General features: G+C 43.6%; 1 protein-coding gene across 2 annotated transcripts in view; it reads right to left on the minus strand.

Moving 5' to 3' along the window:
* Positions 1-1,637: 1,637 nt before the first annotated feature.
* Positions 1,638-21,172, minus strand: part of LOC124545001 — a 121,603-nt gene continuing 102,068 nt past the window's right edge. For both annotated transcript variants that reach the window (XM_047123757.1, XM_047123756.1), the window contains exons 2-3: positions 14,916-15,123; positions 1,638-2,479 (exon numbers count right to left, since the gene is read on the minus strand). In XM_047123757.1, coding sequence (XP_046979713.1) covers positions 2,217-2,479; positions 14,916-15,123 — 471 coding nt within the window. In that variant the 3' untranslated portion in view covers positions 1,638-2,216. The remainder of the gene's footprint in view (positions 2,480-14,915; positions 15,124-21,172) is intronic.

Genomic DNA, 21,172 nt, shown 5'->3' on the forward strand with positions numbered 1-21,172 from the left:
AATCTGCAGCAATTTGCGGAAGGATTGCAATTTTGTCTCGTTGAACGATTCTGTTCAGTCGTTATTGGTCCTGTTCATGCAGGATCTTATTCCAGCCGTAGCGATTTCGAAGATTTGGTGTTTTACAGGATTCCTGATATTTGCGGTACACTCCCGAAATAGTTGTAAGAGAAAATCTCCACTTTATTGTTACCTCGGAGATGACGTATCCCATCGCTTGTGCAACGACTATAACACCACGTTCAAACTCACTTAAATCTTGATAACCTGCCGTTGCAGCAGCACTTGTCTTATTGCCGATGGCAGCGCCGAATTCTGCCTGTTTACATATCTCTGTATTTGAATACACATGCCTATACTAGTTTCTTTGGTGCTCCAGTATGTATCATACTGTTTTAACTTTGCACACACATATACATCTTCATAACAATTACCTATTTTATTCTCATATTTGGCTTTGATTTTATATCATCGGTTCTGAAGACAGTTGTTGACCAAAAGGCATAAAATGTTGAACTGTTATTAATAAATTACTGTACAAACCGAATTACTGTCTAAGTGTTACCTTGTTCCTAGACCTGTACTTAAATTTCAGATTTTATGTTGCTGAAGGATTTCAGAAGACTGGAATAAATTATAAGCTAAACAGCTAGCACACATACATAATTTATTGTGACACTATAAATTGCTTATTAGTATTGACAGCAATGACATAATTTGGAGCTGCTGCATACTGTTTTCATAGAAATGGAGAACCACACATTCCTGTCTTGGATGGAATGCAAATACCATTTAGTGATGATTCGTAGAAATGGTAAGAATGTTAGTATGCTCCATTTCGCCCGCCTGGTTAGACGTGTGATCTAATGCACGGCTTTCCGCACCGGGAAGGAGCACGTGGTCCCTCACATGAGTCCTCCTGGCGGACTTGTGTCGAGGTCTGGTGAGCTGGCCAGTCTGTGGATGGTTTTTAGGTGGTTTTCCATCTGCCTCGGCGAATGCAAGCTGGTTCCATTTATTCTGCCTCAGCTACACTATGTCTGCGATTGCTGCGCAAACAAGTTCTCCACGTAAGTGTACACCACCATTACTCTACCATGCAAACATAGGGGTTACACTTTTCTGGTGTGAGTCATTTCCTGGGGGCGTCCACTGGAGGCCAAACCGCACAATAACCCTGAAAGAGTGGTTCGGTGTGTTGGGGCAGAGGGGTGAAATGGACTGCGGTAGTCATCGTGGGGTTGTGGACCACTGCAACTGCGGTGGAGATGGAGCCTCTCTGTCGTTTCTAGGCTCCTGGTTAACATACAATACAATACAATACAAATGCTCCATTTCAGATTATTACCACTAGGAGCATTCTCTACATTTTCCTTGTCTCTGTGTCTTTGAGTAAATGTTTTTGAGAAAAAAATAGATTTTTTTTCAGTCAGTTGCTAAGACGATAGAGCAAAGATGTTCTATAGTATAAAATAAAAAATAGAAGAGTGTCAGTGACGACGACTAGAATCATTATCTTCCATCAGTCTGTAGCAAAGCAAATTCGCAAATTTGTAGTATGATAATACGAGTAAAGTGTAAAGTAAAGAATCATGGACATTTTGTTCTAATCACTTTCAAAAAATAAATGCCAAAGAAACTGTTTAGTAAACTTTAATTTAAAATAATTCAGTACATCATTATAGTATAAGTAGAATGTCAGTGTACAACAGTCTTAATACAACGTCTTTCAATGGAATGTCTGTGAACCAGGTGTTTTCCTACCCAAAATTTCCTTCCAAAATTTTGCACTACTGTCAGGCTTCAAATCTATATTTTAAGTCAACGAAATCGATTAAACATTTTATGTTGAACCACTGTTTAACGTTGCTGTTGAGTATTCCAAGCCCAAAATCGTTGTTTAATAGTCTTACTTGCAAATCCATTGTATGAGGATGAAATCAAATATAATTTACATGGAAACCAATTTATGTCAGCTACAACTGTAGGAAATGTTGATATTTTAATAGCGAATTGTAAACTCAGCTACATCAGTACAAGAAAATTAATGTTCTCGTAAATGTAATTAAATACTTTAGTTTGCCTGCATTATTACAATTAGCAGCAATAATGATACTTATACTGTAAACGAGTTTTTATTTCCCTTGTGTCAATAGAAGCAAAAATTTTTGGTTCAGCAGTTGGTTGCACTGCGACAGGTACAATTTTATCTCTGCTCAGTAATTTTGGTGCGCACCGGCGATGGCGTTGTAGTCGCCATCGTGCTGCGGCTGCTGCGGGAGCAGTGCCTCCCGCTCGGCGGCGATGCGTTGGTGCTCGGCGGCGATGCGCGCGTACTGCTCAGCGTGTTTCTGCTTGGCGGCCGCCACGGTCGGCGTGTCTGCCACGGGCAGGCTCACGATTGGGTGGAAGCCCTGCTTGTCCGCCGTGTACTCAACCGTGCGCACCTGGTACCGCGGGTCGATGTAGGCGAACGAACCTGCAAAACCCATTGGCTGCTTCCAACGACAGTCAAAACAATACGATCTACACTGGAAAACTCACCTAACAAAATATTAGCCATCACCTTAAAAGCGCCTATTGATCACTTTGGAAAGCTACTCGTATAGAAGGTAGTGATTTGGCCCTCCGCTGATGATGTAATGCTCGGTTTACACTAGCGAGTTATTGCAGAAATTTACTTGTGTGGAGGAAGTTGCCGCGCGAGTTGCGAGTGTAAACATATTGCCAAGTCGACTTGCGACTGCAGCAATTCATTGCGGAAGTGACTTGCTGCACGTTTTCCGCTTCCAGTGTGAACACCACGCAAGAAGTATCTGCAAGTAACTTGCAGCCTTTAGGATTTATTTCTATTTCCTGCAAGTGGGAAGCGCAAGTTATAGTAAGTATGTCGTCTGCATAACACTCATATTTAACATTTTACTTAATGTTGCGACAGTTTATGAAACCATCTTACGTATTATATGCAAACAAATTTCAGAAATGGAGGAGAAATGGGAATGGATGAAGCAGGATACAGAACATTTTATTGAAGCCTTGGAGAGCTACCCCGAAATGTGGAACGTGCGTAACTGGGACTTTAAGGATAGAATGAAGAAGATGAGCGATTTAATGAAATCTCGTCGATATTCGGCACATCTGTGAAAGAAATACAGAGAAAGTAGCATAACTTGAAGACACAACCCCTTTGCCACTTGCATCCACTCGCTTGTTGTTTTAGAAGTCTAGAAAAGACGATGTGTAATTATTACATGTTCTATTTAATTTGCTTGTCACTTTCCGTTTTATGAGCATTAGAAAAAAGACATTTTTATAAGAGTATTCTGTAAAATGCAGTTTATTTCAATAAAAATTTAATTTCATTGTGTGTGTTTTCACATACCTTCAAATAATATTCCCTTTTCAAGACGTCAAAAATGGCTCTACATACATCGGGTACGATCAAAGAAATTGTGCTGACGGGAATATAAAACAAGTACATTAGGGACTTGGGACTTGTATGAGTCTCCTACAAAGAAAAGATTTCAAAATTCAAACTTTTTTTGGTTGTATGTTTCACATAAATAAATGAAACCGTCTATTTAACTCGTAGCTCGCCTGTAGCTATAAATCGTAGAGTGACTAGCAAACGTTGCTTTGCTGAAATAGCAGTACGGAAGTTTGTGTCTCTTTTTGATATGACGAGCGCTATTAACGTCAAAAAAACACTCCAGATTATTCGAGGACATTCTACAAAAGTTTTCAAAAGTATCCATGCTCTCCATACTAAGTTCTGCAAAAGGTTATTATAGGCACCATTTTGCGATCTTCTCATTACCCACTCTCTAACCCAAATACTTCTCTTTTTCTTTCTCACGTTTTTCATTACAATTACAAGAGCTGCAGCATATCTCACCCGCCTACTTGTCATTTTATACTTAGGCTGACACTCGTAATGGTACTGAAAGCATATGTAAACAGTATCAGCAAGTTGTTGATGCAAGTTTCTTGCCAAAGAACTTGCGGAAGAATCTTCCTTAATTCTTGCGCTGCTGTGTAAACACAGCTGCAAGCGGCTCGCAATAACTTGCAGCAATAACTTCTGCAAGCGACTTGCTAGTGTAATACCAGCTTAAGTTATGGCAAGGAAGTGTCTTAATGTGGTATGTGTGTGTGTTCCAGTTAGCTGCATAGTATCACGCAGTAACATGGGTCGACTTGAAGACACGACACAATGACAGAAAGGAGCTATCAATAATGAATGTGCAAATTACTGCATTGTGAATGTTGTCCGATTTTTCGGTATCAGTGCGGAATGTCCAATGTGTTCACAAGGAATGGTGTAATTCTCGCAACCGTGTAGCATGGCATAAGAACAGTAGTCGTAAAAAGATCCTAACCAACAATGGCTGGAGACAGTGTCAATATAATCAGATTCTAAACAAATGGGAGCTGAGCTATTAGTGAATGCAGACCCACTTCAATCAGTTTCCGAGCGAACATTGCGAAGAAAACCGCATGTAATGAACATTTGGAGTCAGGTACAACACGTCTTACACTGCTAATCAAAACACCGCTGGTCAAGGGGTCGATTCCGACCACAACTTAAATTTAGAAAAAAAAAATCGCCATCAACGACAGCCGAATGCCTGTGGAGTACCATAATTCTACCAACAGCCAGAGGGGAGCAGAAGATGGAATTATGGAAATATACAAACTTGTTAGCAGGAATGAGAGAACAGAAGGACTCTTTCAGCTCTGCAATAAATTTCAGCTAGTAATAGCGAATGTACTGTTCAAAAGTGTCAAAAGGAAGAGATACACTTTGAAAAGACTTGGAAATATTGGGTTGATATTGGCTGGATTATTTCGTGATGGGGCAGAGATTTCTAAATCAGATACTGGAGTGTAAGGCGTATCCAGGAGTCACAATTTACTAACGAAGAATATTAGGCCGAAGATCACGTGAATAGTCAGGAAGAATCAAACTGTAAAGACGTGAGACACAGAAACACTGCAGAATAATTATGGGTGCCTGAAGTTCTCGGATGTTAAAGATAGGGCGTTAATGAATACTAGCGTAGGCAGTTTAGTTGGAGAGGAATGGGCATCCCTAAAAAGGGCACTCAGAAGTTGGGCAGAAAAAAACATAGGTACAAGGAAGGTAGCTTTGAATAAATATAGGGCGATACCTCAACTGATCGACAAAAGGAAGATGTGCACAAATTTTCAGGGACAGACGGGAATAAAGGAATATAGTTCACTTAGAAATAATGTCAATAGGAGTAGCAGGGAAGCTAAATTGAAAGAGCTGTAGGAAAATATATAGCAACCAAAAAGAAAATAATCGTTGGAAAGGCAGATTCAGCACACCCAATGACCTTCAGAGAAACTAACAGCGAGTACATCAACATTAAGAGCGCAAAGGGAACTTCACTGTCAATCGCAGAGTAAATAGCGGATGGATGAAAATAGTACATTCAGGGCCTCTAAGGGGCGCTAGAACTATTTTCTGAAGTGACAGAAGACCAAGTGGAAGTCATAGATGATACAGTATTAGAGATCGAATTTGAAAGAGCTTTGAGTGGCTTGCGATTTGGCAAGGTAGGAAGGAGAGACAACATTCTTTTGAAATATGAAACATCGTTCGGGGAAATTGGAAAAATACGGGATGTCCAGATGCAAATTACAAAATGTTTCAAGCAAATGTTCTTTAGCCGTCAGGGGGACATTAATCAGCACGACTGCGTTCGTTGTAGCTTTGCTTTTTACAAAGATATGAACAGCGGTATGACTTTTTAAATGGCACCCTGTATTTTTTATTGGGTAATTCATTTCCTCTCCTAAAGACCTATTTAAAAATGTTTCATAGTGTACCATTCACTGAAACACAACGTTAGTAATTACCTAACACAACACTGAATTTAAGCCTGGGATCACAAACTTGCTGGAGTTGTCAGAAAACAAATGAAAACCATGTGAAAACATAACACAAAATTGACTTTGACTGTCCTGTACCATTGCCCAGGAGTAGAATATTCAAAGGTGCTCAAAGTGGTGACCCTGGACACCGATACACTGGTGCACTCGTTGAATGAAAGAATTATTTACTGGCTCAGCGTTGCCTGCTGAAGGGAATTGCAAGCAAGCACGATATGTTCTTGCATGTCCTCAGGAGCTGTTGGAATATCGCGATCGACAACGTCTTTAATCCATCCCCAAAGAAAAATGTCCAGAGGATTTATATCAGGAGACCTATCAGGCCAAATAACTGTTCCTCCGCGACCAATCCATCTGGCAGGATACCTTCGGTTCAGAACGCGACGTGCGCGCTAGGCATTATGTGCTGGACATCCATCGTGTTGATTCCACATAAGCATTCTGGTTCTAAGCGGTACTTCATCCAGAAGAGGAGGGAGAATTCGTCTGAGGAAGTTGGCATTACGCTGTGCCGTTTAGACTACCATTGATGAAATAAGGGCCAATAATTGTAGTACCAAGCATCCCACACCAGATGTTAACTCTCCATTGACGCTAATGTTCCACCTGTCCAACCAATCGTGGGTTGTCGCTGGACCAATAATGCATGTTCCTTGTATTTACCTGTTCTTTGTTTGAGAAGGAACATTCATCAGTAAATAGAAGACTGGAGAAGACGTTCAAGTTGGCGAGGATTTGCTGCTGTGCCCACTGACAGAAGTGTACACGGTTCTGGAAATCATTCCCATGCAGTTCTTGATGTAGATGTACACGGTAAGGATGGAACTGGTGACGTGTAAGAATACGATGTACTCTGGTTTTAGGTATGCCAATCTCGTGTTCAAGCTGTCGTGTGCTCACATGTAGATTCACAGCAACGGAAGCGAGAACAGTAACTTCGGCAGCTTCGTCTTCTCGAGTGCTAATGACGATTACGTTGTCGTGGGTTGAAACTTCCCGTTTCCTGAAGCGTCGCAACAAGACGAGAAAACATTCGTCGGGAAGGTGGGTCCTTGTCAGGATATCGATCTCTGTGCAATTGCGCTGCCTGCGTAGCATCTCGCCTACCTTCAACAAAAACAATAAAAGAAACGTTATGTCGATGCAGTTTGTAGGACGGACAGCCGTTACTGTATGTCTTCCCTACACAACAGTATTTAAAAGGACTAAACTACCATACTAAATGTACCTGGACATAAGAAAACAGTACTGTAATTACTGTTCTACTAACTGACATTCCCCATTGATGAGTATCATTTCTACCTTCTCTTCGTTGGTGTACATTCTACTCACACAACTCTTCAACTGACGATGGTTGGCGGAATGACGGGTGTTCATTCTACTTATGTTTACATTTGTCCTCTGTCAATGTCAGCAGGTGGATGTATTCCATTACCCCGAGTACCAGCACTAAGCACTGGGAGCGTCAACTCAATGTTGTGTTATGTAATTAACAACGCTGTGTTTCACTGAATGGTACACTGTGGTACATTTTTGAATAGGTCTTTAGGAGAGGAAATGAACTACTGAATAAAAAACACAGGGTGCCATTTAAAAAAGTGATATCGCAGAACATATCTTTGTAAAAAACAAAGCTATAACGAAGGCAGTCATGCTCATTGATGTCCCCTGACGGCTAAAGAACATTTGTTTGAAACATTTTGTAATTTGCATCTGGACAAACAGTTATTTAGGGTGGTCAAGATAGATGGGACATCCTGTATATCATTCAAGTCAATACATGAGATTGGAGACTATCGGACTTTCAGGAGACTATCAACCACACAATCCCGAAGACAGCCAGTGTAGATAAATTCGAGAATTATCTTAATAGCTCATACATAAATTGCACACAATATACAGGAGAATGTAAAAGAAAATTGAAAGTTTGTTACATGACGATCAGTTTGTCTTTAAGGAACTTATATCACTGTGCTTAATAATGAAAGCAACACTTAACGAAAATCAAGATACTTTTATAGGATTGATTAATTGCTCTATGAAAAGCGCTTGATGACGTAGCTTGGCGCAAGACGTTTGAAATAATGAAAAAACTATAGGGAAAGGTGAGTAATGTGCTATATATATATATATATATATATATATATATATATATATATATATATATATATACGAGAACCATGACGGAACAATAAGAATGGAAGACGAAGGAGGAAGCGCTCAGTTAAAAAAGAAAAGAAAAACCGGTGTAAGACAGGAATATATTCTCCCCTGCTGTTACACATGAACATCGAAGAAGTGATGACGGAAATAAAAAACATTCATGAGTGCGATTAAAACATCAGGGAGAAAATATGTCAATGGTAAGTTTCGCTGACGGAATTGTTATCCTCAGAAAAAGTGAAGAACTATTTCAGGATCTCCTGAATGAAATGAACAGCTTATTGAGCACAGAATATCGATCGAGTGTAAACCGAATAAAGACAAAGTTAAAGAAACATATGATCAAAACTGATGACCACAAAATATACGAAGTGAAATAATTCTGCTGCAAGAGCAATTCTGCTATAAGTGGAATAATTCTGCTAGATACGGCGGACGAAACAAGGAGGATGTAAGCAACAGACTAGCACAGGCGAAGATTGAGTTCCTTGCTGAGAAAAGTTTACTTCTCTAAAGCATATGGCTTAATTTGAGGAAGAAGTGTGCGAAAATGTACATATGAAGCACAGCATTCTATGGAAGTGAGTCACGGACTGTGAGAAAACCGGGAAAGAAGTTTATGGAAGCGTTGGAGTTGTGTGTGTCGTGTCAAGAAGCTGAAAATTAGGTGGACCTTAAAGGTAATAGACGAGAAGGGTCTCCGTAGATTCGGCGAGGGAGGGAGTATGTGGAAAACACTGATTAGACGTAGGAATTGTATGACAGGACATGTGTAAAGACTTCAGGGAATAGCTTCCATGGTATTAGAGGGAGCTGTAGAGGAGAAAAACTGTAGGGTAAAACAGAGATTCGAGTTTAATGATTGAAGAGTTTTGATGTCCGTGTTTGTCTGAGATTAAGAAAAGATGGAGAGAAAGTTATACCTGGCCACATCAAAGCAGTCAGAAGACTGATGACAAAAAAAAGCCACTGTCCACGGCGGTGCATATACGAGGAGCGTTCCATATTGATTTACGCTTTATTTTCCCATTACTCATGGTGCGCCGTTTGGCTCATCATTATGCTGGAAGTATGTAGTACTTCAGTTTAACCGTAGGTGACAGGACAATCACTAGAAGTGTAATCCAGGACAGTAAAGTCCAATTTCCCAACAGCTGTGATTATGTGAGAGGACATCACGGATTTTAATCATCAAGGACAGCGCTGGACGATTTTGTTTCTATGAAAGGACGGTGTAAACGCTGCGGGTCTTCACAGGCGATTAGTGGGTGTGTATGGAGAGGGCGCAAGCCATGAAAAGTGGTCTTGCAACACGACAACGCTCGTACCTACACGTGTCGCAAAACCTCGACTACCATCTCTGAATTGGTATTGCAGGTAAAGCCACACCCAGTGTTTTCTTCTGACTTTGCCCCATTAACTTCCGTACGTCCTCCTCGAACCACTTTTCTGGAGTCTGTCGCACTCATCGCAGGACTTATACTCGCAGTTCCTTGAAGTCTGCAAAACGACCTCTCCGTGCAGAGGTTTATTCATAGCCCTGAATAGGTGGTAATTGAGAAGGAGCCAAGCCGGGAGAAAACGATGGGTGTGGCGCTACCTGGAACCCAGTTTCAGCGAGGTAAGATAGGCTTTCCGATTTGTATGACGACGAGCGCTGTCGTGTAGCAAAAGCACTTATCGTGACGAATCATACTTACACACACTGCCACCAATCGTTTGTGAATGCCCACAGTATTTACACCTTTCTACATTGTTCACCACTGTTCTTGATGATCACACTCCATGCTCACATAGTGACAGCAGTTGGGAAACTGCGCAATACTGTTCAGGGACTACACTTCCAATGATCGTCCTCCCATCTACTGTTAGAGATGAATCAAATGATGCACTATGAATTATGGGAAAAAATAAACTTTAAATCAGTATGGAACGCCCCATGTAATTATACATCGTCAGTAGAAAGCGGACAGCAGCTGGCTGGAAGCGTGTAATATTGTCCGACAAGTCGTGATTTTGCTTCTTTTCAAACGATGCAAGGCAACGAGGGCACCGCCAGCCCAGTGAGGCGTTTAACCCGCAGTGGTGGCGGGTGTAGTTCAGGACTTTATGATTTTGTGAGCGTGATTTTCCTATCGTGACTTGGGTCTACTCACTTCGATTATCGTTAACACGATCTAGAACGTTTGTTTCGACATTCTTCGTGACCAAATGTTTTCTTTCCTTCCGGATCTTTATAACGAGTGTTGTGCAGACACTCCGGTCTTCCGAGATGACAAAATCCGTCTACACAGGTTCGATTTTATGAATACTTAGGCATCCTACCGCCCTCGACTGGCCCTCGTATATCAACAGCTCTTAATGTCCACAGAAAATGCCTGGGACTATTTGGAACAACTGGTGAAAAGTAACAGTCATCATCCCCGGAATTTGCTGGCTTTGTCGGATCTAAGCATCAGTGAGTGGCTTCTGCTGATATGGCATGCATGAAGAAACTCGTGGACTCTGTTCCTCGCCGAGCTGAGACCTTAATCAAGACTCGAAGCGGTGTTACACGGCGTTAGCGTGGAGCTACCTGTTTATGTGGTGTGCTGATTATATGAGAGCTAATCTTTTTTTTTCTCTCCAAGGTCCAGTCGGTCGCTAAACTAAAACCACAGTGAAAACGCAATGACGCTTTGCGCAGATGCGTTGCAGAGTGGGTTTAGTACGCCAGTCGATTGCGTCACGTAACGCTTTTCTGTTCTGAGCGCACAGTGAGAACGTAAAGATGTCTAGAACAATAGTGTCTCCTGCGAAGTGTGAAGTGCGTGCTGTCGTTCAATCTCTGCATCCTGACGGTTTCCGCCCGATTTCATGCAGTCCACATAACGTAATTGTCACGTGTGACAGTGGAGTGCAGCTTTGAAGCAGGACATGCAGACGTCCACGACGCAGGCGGTCAGAGAAGGAAGCGAGTGTCAACCGATGATCTTGTTCAACGAGTGGATCAGGCGATTCGAGAAAACTGACTACGAAGGGCAATTCAGAACAAGCGAAGAGGAATATTGTCACCAGGCACTTCTTCATGACAAGGATCGGCCGCACACTGCAGCTGCGACAATGACGTTCGTGCAGTATTTTAACTGGAGTGTTCGATCATCCACCATACCGCACGGACCTGGATCCCTTGATTTTCAACTTCTTGCTCACATGAACCGCTATCTACGAGGACAGCACTTTGGCTCAGACAACGAGCTGCAGATCAGCATGGAGAACTGGCGGGCAGCTGCTTCTATGACGAGGGTGTTAAAATTTGGTACCACGCTGCGATAAATCTCTAAGAAGGAAACATTCCCAAGTGTAAATAAACGATCTTGATGAAATTTGGCGATGTGTAGAGGGGTCAAAAGAATGCAATACGTGTTTTTTGTTTGTGTTAGTTTCATTTTTAGGGGGTACAATACATCCTGAAAGGTAATTTGGAACATTATGTTTAGACGAATATCTTCGAAACGGCAACATATAAAAATGTCTTTCACACATGTGTACGCAATTAACGTTGTTGAAAACTATATAATCAATTTTTTAATAATTTGAAATTTTGCAATGTACCACCACCATCAATTTATTTCGAAAAATGAAACCTTTTGCTACAACATAAAGTATCTTTTCAGCCACATTTGTTCACGTGTAATAAAGCTCGTTTCTGGACTACCACTTCTGGTAAATAAGCTGTACACAACGTGCTGTCGGAGTATTTTCAGCACACCTAATTAAAATATGTGAACATTCATTACCATTCAAATTATTGATTTTACTTATATTTGCAAAAAAAGCATTTATTTATATATTACCATTATTGTAATGATTTTGCAACATAATGATTAGTTACTTATTATTTTTAATTAACGAAATACACGTTTGTGAAACGGTAAACTAAAGAACCAAAAAAGAACACGAATGTAAAAATGACAGTTAAATATAAAACAAATAAAAAATTAAAACACTAACACATGTTTAGATATTTTAAAGAGATATGTTGAAAATTCTCTGACAGTGCACTGTGTACAGCTTATTCTCCAAAAATGCTGTTCTACACCCCCGTTTTATTACACGTGGACGTATGTGGCTCAAAAGTTTCTTTAACTTTTGTTGTAAAAGAAGTTTCCATTTTGGAAAATAAATTGGTGTGGTATAGCGCAAAATTTCAAATTATTATAAAAGTTGATTATACAGTTTTCATGAACTATTACATATCGACCTTTATACCAAATACATTTTTATATATCGCCGTTCTGAAGGTATTCCCTCCGAACCTAACATTCCAAAATGGTGTGTTTTACCTTTTAAAAACAATACTGGACACGCACAAAAAATACATATAGTGTTATTTTGCCCCCTCTATACACCCGCCAAGTATCATCAAGAACGTTTATCTACACTTGAAAATGTTCCCTTCTACGTCTGAGTAGCGACTATGTATAAAAGTAGGTGGAAGGTGTAGCTAAATGTTGCAAATGAAACATTTTTAGGGTTCCGTGCCTCAATCTGTAAAAACAGAACACTTACAGAATCGTTTTATTGTCTGTCTGTCGGTCTGTTGGACTGTAAAGAACCCTTTTCCCCAGAAACGGGTAAACGTAACAAGCTCAAATTTATGCCACATATTAAAGTCAGAAGTCCCTTGGCGGTTGAAAAATTTCAAGTCTCTAAGTCAGTTCAGTTAAAAGATACAGTCATTTACGTCAGATATTTCGATAATCGAAAACTCACTCATCAAAACCTGCAGGGTGCTTCCCTTTGAACTAGAATCATGAAATTTGGCAAGAAGCAAAGTTTCACAGTACAAGTAAAGCAAAATATCTTAAACTTGTTAAATTGTAATTGTATTACATCAAAAGTATGTTTGCTATTTGAACATACATGTCTTTCATCATCCGTCAGAAACATAATCGCCGAACATTGCTGCATCGAAACATAATATATACACTCATGCTCATAAATTAAGGCTAATGCCGGTACACGGCGAAACAATGTTCTGGTGGGGAGTTCGCGAGTTTAAATCACCTCAGGGTATGACCATGCGGTGCATTTGACCTGCGGTCGTCGCACGGTGGCGCTGCCAGCAGTCCACATTCGCAGAGCTGTGTTGCTGCATGTCAAAGTACGGTGCAGCGAATAAGTGTGCAGACGTTTTTAGACGTGCTAATGATGACTGTGTGTTGGAAATGGCTCAAAGAACACATATTGACGACGTTATGAGAGGTAGAATACTAGGGTGACAGGAGGTTGGTCAAACACAGCAGGTCGTAGCACGGGCCCTCCGTGTGCCACAAAGTGTGATCTCAAGATTATGGCAACGACTCCAGCAGACAGGAAACGTGTCCAGGCGCTACAGTACGGGACGTCCACAGTGTACAACACCACAAGAAGACCGATATCTCACCATCAGTGCCCGCAGACTGCCACGGAGTACCGCAGGTAGCGTTGCTCGGGAACTTACCAAAGCCACTGGAACAGTTGTATCCAGACACACCGTCTACAGACGACTCATCAGACTTGGTTTATTCGCCCGGAGACCTGCAAGGTGCATTCCACTGACCCCTGGTCACAGGAGAACCCGTAAAGCGTGGTGTCAAGAACACAGTATATGGTCAATGGAACAGTGGTCCCAGGTTATGTTCACGGACGAGTCCAGGTATAGTCTGAACACTGATTCTCGCTAGGTTTTCATCTGGCGTGAACCAGGAACCAGACACCGACCCCTTAATGACCTTGAAAGGGACCTGAATGGACGTCGTGGTTTGATGGTGTGGGGTGGGATTGTGATTGGTGCACGTACACCCCTGCATGTCTTTGACAGAGGAATTGTAACAGCTCAGGTGTATCGTCATTTTGCACCAGTATGTCCGCCTTTTCAGGGGTGCAGTGGGTCTCACCTTCCTCCTGATGGGTGATAACGCACGGCTCCACCGAGCTGCCATCGTGGAGGAGTACCTTGAAACAGAAGATATCAGGCGAATGGAGTGGCCTGCCTGTTCTCCAGACCTAAATCCCATCTACCACGTCTAGGATACTCTCGGTCGACGAATCGCTGCACGTCTTCAAACCCCTAGGACACTTCAGGAGCTCCGACAGGCACTGGTGCAAGAGTGGGAGGCTATACCCTAGCAACTGCTCGACCACCTGATCCAGAGTATGCCAACCCGTTGTGCGGCCTGTGTACGTGTGCATGGTGATCATATCCCATATTGATGTCGGGGTACATGCGCAGGAAATAGTGGCGTTTTGTAGCACATGTGTTTCGGGACGGTTTTCTCAACTTATCACCAATACCGTGGACTTACAGGTCTGTGTCGTGTGTGTTCCCTATGTGCCCATGCTATTGGCGCCAGTTTTGGGTAGTGCCACGTTGTGTGGCACCACATTCTGCAGTTATCCTTAATTTATGAGCATGAGTGTATATTACAGTCATTTTGTAGTAAGTAAATGAAAATGTTTTATTAAATCATCTCTCTCTACATATGTAAATTTAACTCCCCTGCTCGCTTCTCTTTTACGTACGGGCCAGTCTGAGGAACTACTGTAGAGAATTTGATACAATCTTGCAATTCCCGGTTTCAATATCTTGCCAGTATCGATACCGATAACAGGCGAAAACCATTGGGATTCTCGATTCCGAGGATCGATGAACTATAAAATTAACTTTGCACAGAACTCTCAGCGCGCGCGTCCTACCCGCACTTGACCAATTATTTACTTTTCCTGTGGTTTCTATTACACGGCGATAGCCGTCGTAGTAACGTGTTGTGGATTCACACGAGAAAGAAGAAGAAATGATGGTTACTGACCCCTGACGACGCCGGAGCCGTCGCTCTCCTCGTTGTGAGTGCGGTCGATGTGTCCGGGGTAGCGGCCGGCCACGTAGACGAAGCTGTACGGCTGTGGCGGGCCCTCCGTGGTGGTGGTCGTCAGCGAGCCGTCGGCGGCCACGAAGCGCCCCCAGGTCGGCGCACACAGCGCGGACACCAGGAGCGGCACGAACAACAGCGACGGGGCCTGCGCACAGGGCGAGCCACGTGCTGCCGTTAGCGACCTTGCCGTGGCACTTGTGTGCCATTACAGAATAAACAAATTAACATTTCATTGTAAACTGACAGTCTTCCCCACACTGGGGCCTCGAACCTTGAAGTGCAAGGTTTCGAGTTTGAGTCGATATCCTTCACACAGTTTTAATCTTCCAGGAAGTTTCAAACCAATGTACACACAACTGTCAGCGCGAAACATTCACTCGAGACTATACGAGCTGTCTCTTCCGAATTTCGGCGCTATGTGTAGGTAAGACATGCAACCAGTCGATTTTTGAATTTCATAAGAGTTGTTGTACCAGCAAGTAGTTTTCGAGTCACTGCAGGCTCGTCGTCACCAGCCAAGTGCACCTAAGTATTTTGTGTGTGTTTGTGGGGGGGGGGGGGGTCTGGAGAAAGAGGGGAAGAGGGAAGAGTGGGAGAGGGAGAGGGAGAGCGAGAGGGGGAGGGGGAGAGAGAGAGAGAGAGAGAGAGAGAGAGAGAGAGAGGGAGAGGGAGAAGGAGAGGGAGAGGGAGAGGGAGAGGGAGAGGGAGAGGGAGAGGGAGAGGGAGAGGGAGAGGGAGAGGGAGAGGGAGAAGGAGAGGGAAAGGTAGAGGGAGAGGGGGAGGGAGAGAGAGAGGGAGAGGGAGAGGGAGAGGGAGAGGGAGAGGGAGACTGTGTGTCTAAGCTGGCTAAAACATATAGTGCTGAAAAAAAAACTAGTACATCTGAATAGCCAACGTCGATTTTGACCCGCCACATGGGGGACAGTACATGTACTGAAACTTCCTGGTAGATTAAAACTGTGTGCCGGGCCGAGACTCGTACTCGGGACCTTTGCTTGAGTCGTGAGTCGTGCTCGGGTAGCTCAGATGATAGAGCACTTGCACGCGAAAGGCAAAGGTCCCTAGTTCGAGTCTCGGTCCGGCACACAGTTTTAATCTGCCAGGAAGTTTCATATCAGCGCACACTCCGCTGCAGAGTGAAAGTCTCATTCTGGAAACATCCTCCAGGCTGTGGCTAAGCCATGTCTCCGCAATATCCTTTCTTTCAGGAGTGCTAGTCCTGCAAGGTTCGCAGGAGAGCTTCTGTAAAGTTTGGAAGGTAGGAGGCGAGGTACAAGCTGTGAGGACGGAGTGTGAGTAGTGCTTGGGTAGCTCAGATGGTAGAGAACTTGCCCGCGAAAGGTAAAGGTCCCGAGTTCGAGTCTCGGTCTGGCACATCGTTTTAATCTGCCAGGAAGTTTCATATCAGCACACACTCCGCTGCAGAGTGAAAAACTCATTCTGGAAGTAGATGTACTGATAATGGTTTCAACGCTGTCCGCCAGGATGGTTCAAATGGCTCTAAGCACTATGGGACTTAACATCTGAGGTCATCAGTCCCCTAGACCTAGAACCACTTAAACCTAACTAACCTAAGGACATCACACAGATCCATGCCCGAGGCAGGATTCTAACCTGCCACCGTAGCAGCAGCGCCATTCCGGACTGAAGCGCGTAGAACCGCTTGGCCACAACGGCCGGCCGTCCACCAAGAGATAGCATAGTGGCATAACTGCCGGAGCACCATCTGTGTCTATCCTTTAATAGGGAATGTTCACTATCAGAAGGCTCATTCTGGTGCAAACGTTTCAAGCAAGCAGGCAACCATGCCACACAGACGCTCTCCCACTTCCTACAGCCAGCTGAGTGAGTTTGAAAGGGGTTATACTGTGGCCTTCCGAGTGGCTGGATACTCCTTTTGGAGAATTGACACACACGTTGGACGTGCCGTGTCATTTGCGCAACGATGCTCGTATCACTGATAACGTGAACATTCTCATGCACACAGACGAGGTTCTAGAAGACGCCCACGCAGCGCAGACGCCCGCCAGGATTGTTGTAATGTAAGGACACTTTCCACAGCACAGATAACAGGGCAAGTGAGCCCACGTGTTTCAACACGAGCTGTTGATAATCGGTTATTAACAGTGGGACTACGTGGACGTGCACTTCTAGCCAGTCTACCACACACGCCACAGCATCGACGTGCAAGGCTGCACTGGTGCTGTCAGAGGACAACTTGGAAGATGGAATGGCGCGCCGTGGTCTTCAGCGATGAAAGCAAATTATGCCTGCATGCAACAAACGATCGTTTGCGCGAACGGCGTAGACCTGGTGAGCACTGTCTAGTGGAGTGCCTTTGTTCAACACACACTGGCCCAACCCCAGGACTTATGGTCCGGCGTGCAACCAGCTACAACTATCGTTCAACTTTGGTGCTTCTGGAGACGACGCTAGCCAGTGCACAGTATGTGTATAATGTTGTTAGACACATTCTTCTGCCATTCTTGTAACAGGAAGGTGATATGTTCTTCCAATAGGATAAAGTTCGCCCACACACTGCCCGTGAAACACAACGTGCTCTGCAAGATGTGAAGCAACTGGACTGGCCAGTTTGATCTCCAGACTGATCTCCAATCGAAGACTCGTCTACAATCGAGCACGTGTGGGATATCATGGGACAAGAAGTGTGTTATGCGACTCTTCAACCAACAGCTATTACAGAACTACGTGGACAGGCCGAGAAGGTGTGGAATAACGTACCCCAGGACAGTACTCACCATCTCTACGATCGACTGGATGATAGCGTCAGTGACTGAACTGCTGCCAGTGGAGGTTACACCAGGTACTAATAAAGGTGTTTCAGCATGGGTCGGTACCTGCTACCTCAGAAACGCATATGCACTTTTGAACAATAAATCTTGAGTGAACTGGATACCTGTAAAAGGGCATACTAATGTTTTTTCCTGCAGTGTACATTCTCGAAATAATTTTCTCATTAATATGTCATGTAATCAAAGCGACCCTAGAGTCGACTGCACACGATCCAGAAAATACAGGGTGTTTCAAAAAGAACATACGTATTACAGAGTATTATGTTGTCAAAACTATCGATCGCTAAACAACGGCTCAGTTATTCGAGGAACAAATACATTTTCTAGTTTATATTCATTGCCGCTAGATGTCGGTTTGTCTTCTCTTGTTTGGTTACCGTCAGATATTGTAAAATGGCTACTCCCCAGCAGAAATCATTTTGTGTTCTCGAGTTTGCGAAGTGGAATTCCGCGATTACAGTGCAAAGACATTTCAGGGTGATTCCAAACTGATCCTCCGAATGCATGCAACATTCGCAGATGGTATCGACAGTTTGTAGACATAGGCAGTGTATGTAAAGGAAAGAGTACCCTCGTTTCCTAACGTGGTCCTACGAAATTAACCCGTCATACCAGTCGGGAGTTACAACTGCCTACAACAACAATTAGGCGTGTTTTGAGATGATTGGTTACGAAGCCGTAGTTACAACTGTTACGTCATGACGACAAACACAAACGCGTTGCATTTCTTGACGAGCTTCATAATGCTATTGACAATGATAACACTTTCTCCCATCGCATCGTTTTCAGTGATGAAGCGACTTTCCACCTTGTTGGGAAAGTAGACAAACACTGTGTTCGAATTTGGGGGCTACAGAACTCACATGCACACCCTGAACATGCATGAGATTCACCCAAAGTCAATGTGCGATCTGTTTACGACCCATTCTTCTTTGATGGAAACACGATTAATTGTCAGAAGTATCTTGTTGTGTTACAAAATTGGTTGTTTCCGAGGCTTAACGAGGACAACTTTATTTTTCAACAAGATGGAGCACGCCCTCACAGGAACGGCCAAGTACGTGACTATCTGAATGAATCTCTACAGAGTTGTTGGACTGGCCGTCAAACAGCCGTGACTTAGCACTTCTCAGCTTGCCTTCACGGTCACCGAATCTGACGCCCTATGACTTCTTCCTTTGCAGTTTCATTAAGGCAACGTCTATGCACCAACACCAGCACAGAATCGAGAAGAGTTGAAGAACCGGATCCATACTGCCATAACTACAATGACGGTGGACATGCAGGAATACGCGAGGAATTCGAGTGTCGATATGATATTGTTCGTTTCACAGGTGGAGCATATACTGAAGATCTGTAATATAAGCCCGAGAGACTCGTTGGTACGAGCACGGGGCTCACAACCCGAACCACACGCCACTGTTAAGCACTAATGAAGGACTGGGTCCCTTACTTCGATTGCACATAATTCATTAAGGTCAATCCAACACATTTATTTCAAATAACATAAATGAAGTTACATTTGAATCTGTCTGACATGAAACAGGAATAAAAAGAACAATTTCAAAAACACCTGATTTAATGCGTGAAGCGCGAGTTAAGCCACTAAACAGATAAAGTAAACAATTCACCGTAATTCAAAGAAAGAAAAACAAAATTGGATCAATACCCCCCCCCGACAAATGTCCAAAAAACCTTACAATACTACTCAAAAGAATACACTGAAGTGGGGAGCAATCGTTCTCCCAACATAACACTTCAAAATGAGTTCAATGACACAGCTCCGTGCCCCAGAAAACAGCAAGACATTCATACACTTATTTGACAAATACTCGTTAACATTATGCCACTACTGTTTGAACTGCAGTGTCCCAAAGAAACAGGCGCTTATTCTGAAAGAACAATTTTCTTTTACATATGTTTAAATTACAGCATTAAGGAATTCCAAATCTTTCCCCTTTCTAGGCGGAGGCTGAACCAGAAACACAGAATGCCAAAAAACACAGTTTTGCTGTGAAATCTTACAGGACACCCGGAAGCAGTAACAGACAAGGGGTCGGCACCCACAAATAACGCAAGCTAAGAGTCAGGCTGGGAGCACACCCTACGAGAACCTGTTCACACTATGCTCACCACAAACTGTAGACATTTCAGCCGAACATCCACTTGCGGTGGCTGCCAAAAGGACGAAGCAACCAACAGGCCCACGCCGTGCTTCTCACACAGGCACCTCAAATTGTACAAACATCTAGGCCAACACCAACTCCGGACTCCCCTCTCACTGCGAGGCTTGGCACAGTTTATATCAAATGCCTTCCAGGCAACCAGTAACCGCCGCAAGAGTTTCACGACTAGCAAACAGCCCCAGCGTAACAGGCATCACACATGTGCTTACGCCCGAGCCACAACTCCGCCAGTCTCACCGGCCGCCCCAAACCGACTGCCTCTCGCCGCCCCGCGCGCCCCCCGCCGAAAGCGCAAAGATGCTCATGCCCGGGGACGCGCCAAAGATAACAAGCCGATCGCTGATGATCGACCAGCGATCTGACCCACTCGTAAATGTGTGTCCGATGTTCCATGTGTGTGAATTCCTAAGGGACCAAACTACTGAGGTCTTCGGTCCCTAGATTTACACACTACTTAAAGTAAGTTATGCTATTAACGACACACAGACCTATGCCCGAGGGAGGACTCGAACATTCGGCGGGAGGGGCGGCACAATCCGTGACATGGCGCCTCAACCGCACAGCCAGTCCGCGAGGCATATTTCATGGTTGTATGTCTTACAATTTAATAAATATATGTCTTCGAAGTATGTATATTCTTTTTGAAACATCTTGTAATGTTTCTGATAACACCTCAGTCTGATGATGAGCCTGCATTGGCTCAAAAGTACACTGCCCGGAAAAAGAAAAAAAGGAAAAAGAAACAAATGAAGCACCCAGAAGGGGAGGAGGAAACAAACACTTTACGGGGTGAGAGGTTATCTGAAGTCATTGCAATGATTACAAAAGCGAGTCAAATTTACAAAGACCTTAGCAGCATAAGTCCTCTTACCAGTATGATGTTGCACCCCTCCCGGCCTGGATGCATGCACTAATACAGTAAAGAAGGGTGTCATGAAGGAGTCGTATCCCCTCCTGAACCTAGCTGGATATCCAGGCTACTGGTACTGGGGCAAATTTGATGTCAGATCTGGTCCCACACGTCGTATTGGGGGTGGATGTGGGATCTTCCTGGCCATCGGAACACTCAACATCACACAGACAAATGGTTCAAATGGCTCTGAGCACTATGGGACTCAACTGCTGAGGTCATTAGTCCCCTAGAACTTAGAACTAGTTAAACCTAACTAACCTAAGGACATCACAAACATCCATG

This window comes from Schistocerca americana, chromosome 8 (assembly GCF_021461395.2).
Source record: "Schistocerca americana isolate TAMUIC-IGC-003095 chromosome 8, iqSchAmer2.1, whole genome shotgun sequence".
Taxonomy (NCBI): domain Eukaryota; kingdom Metazoa; phylum Arthropoda; class Insecta; order Orthoptera; family Acrididae; genus Schistocerca; species Schistocerca americana.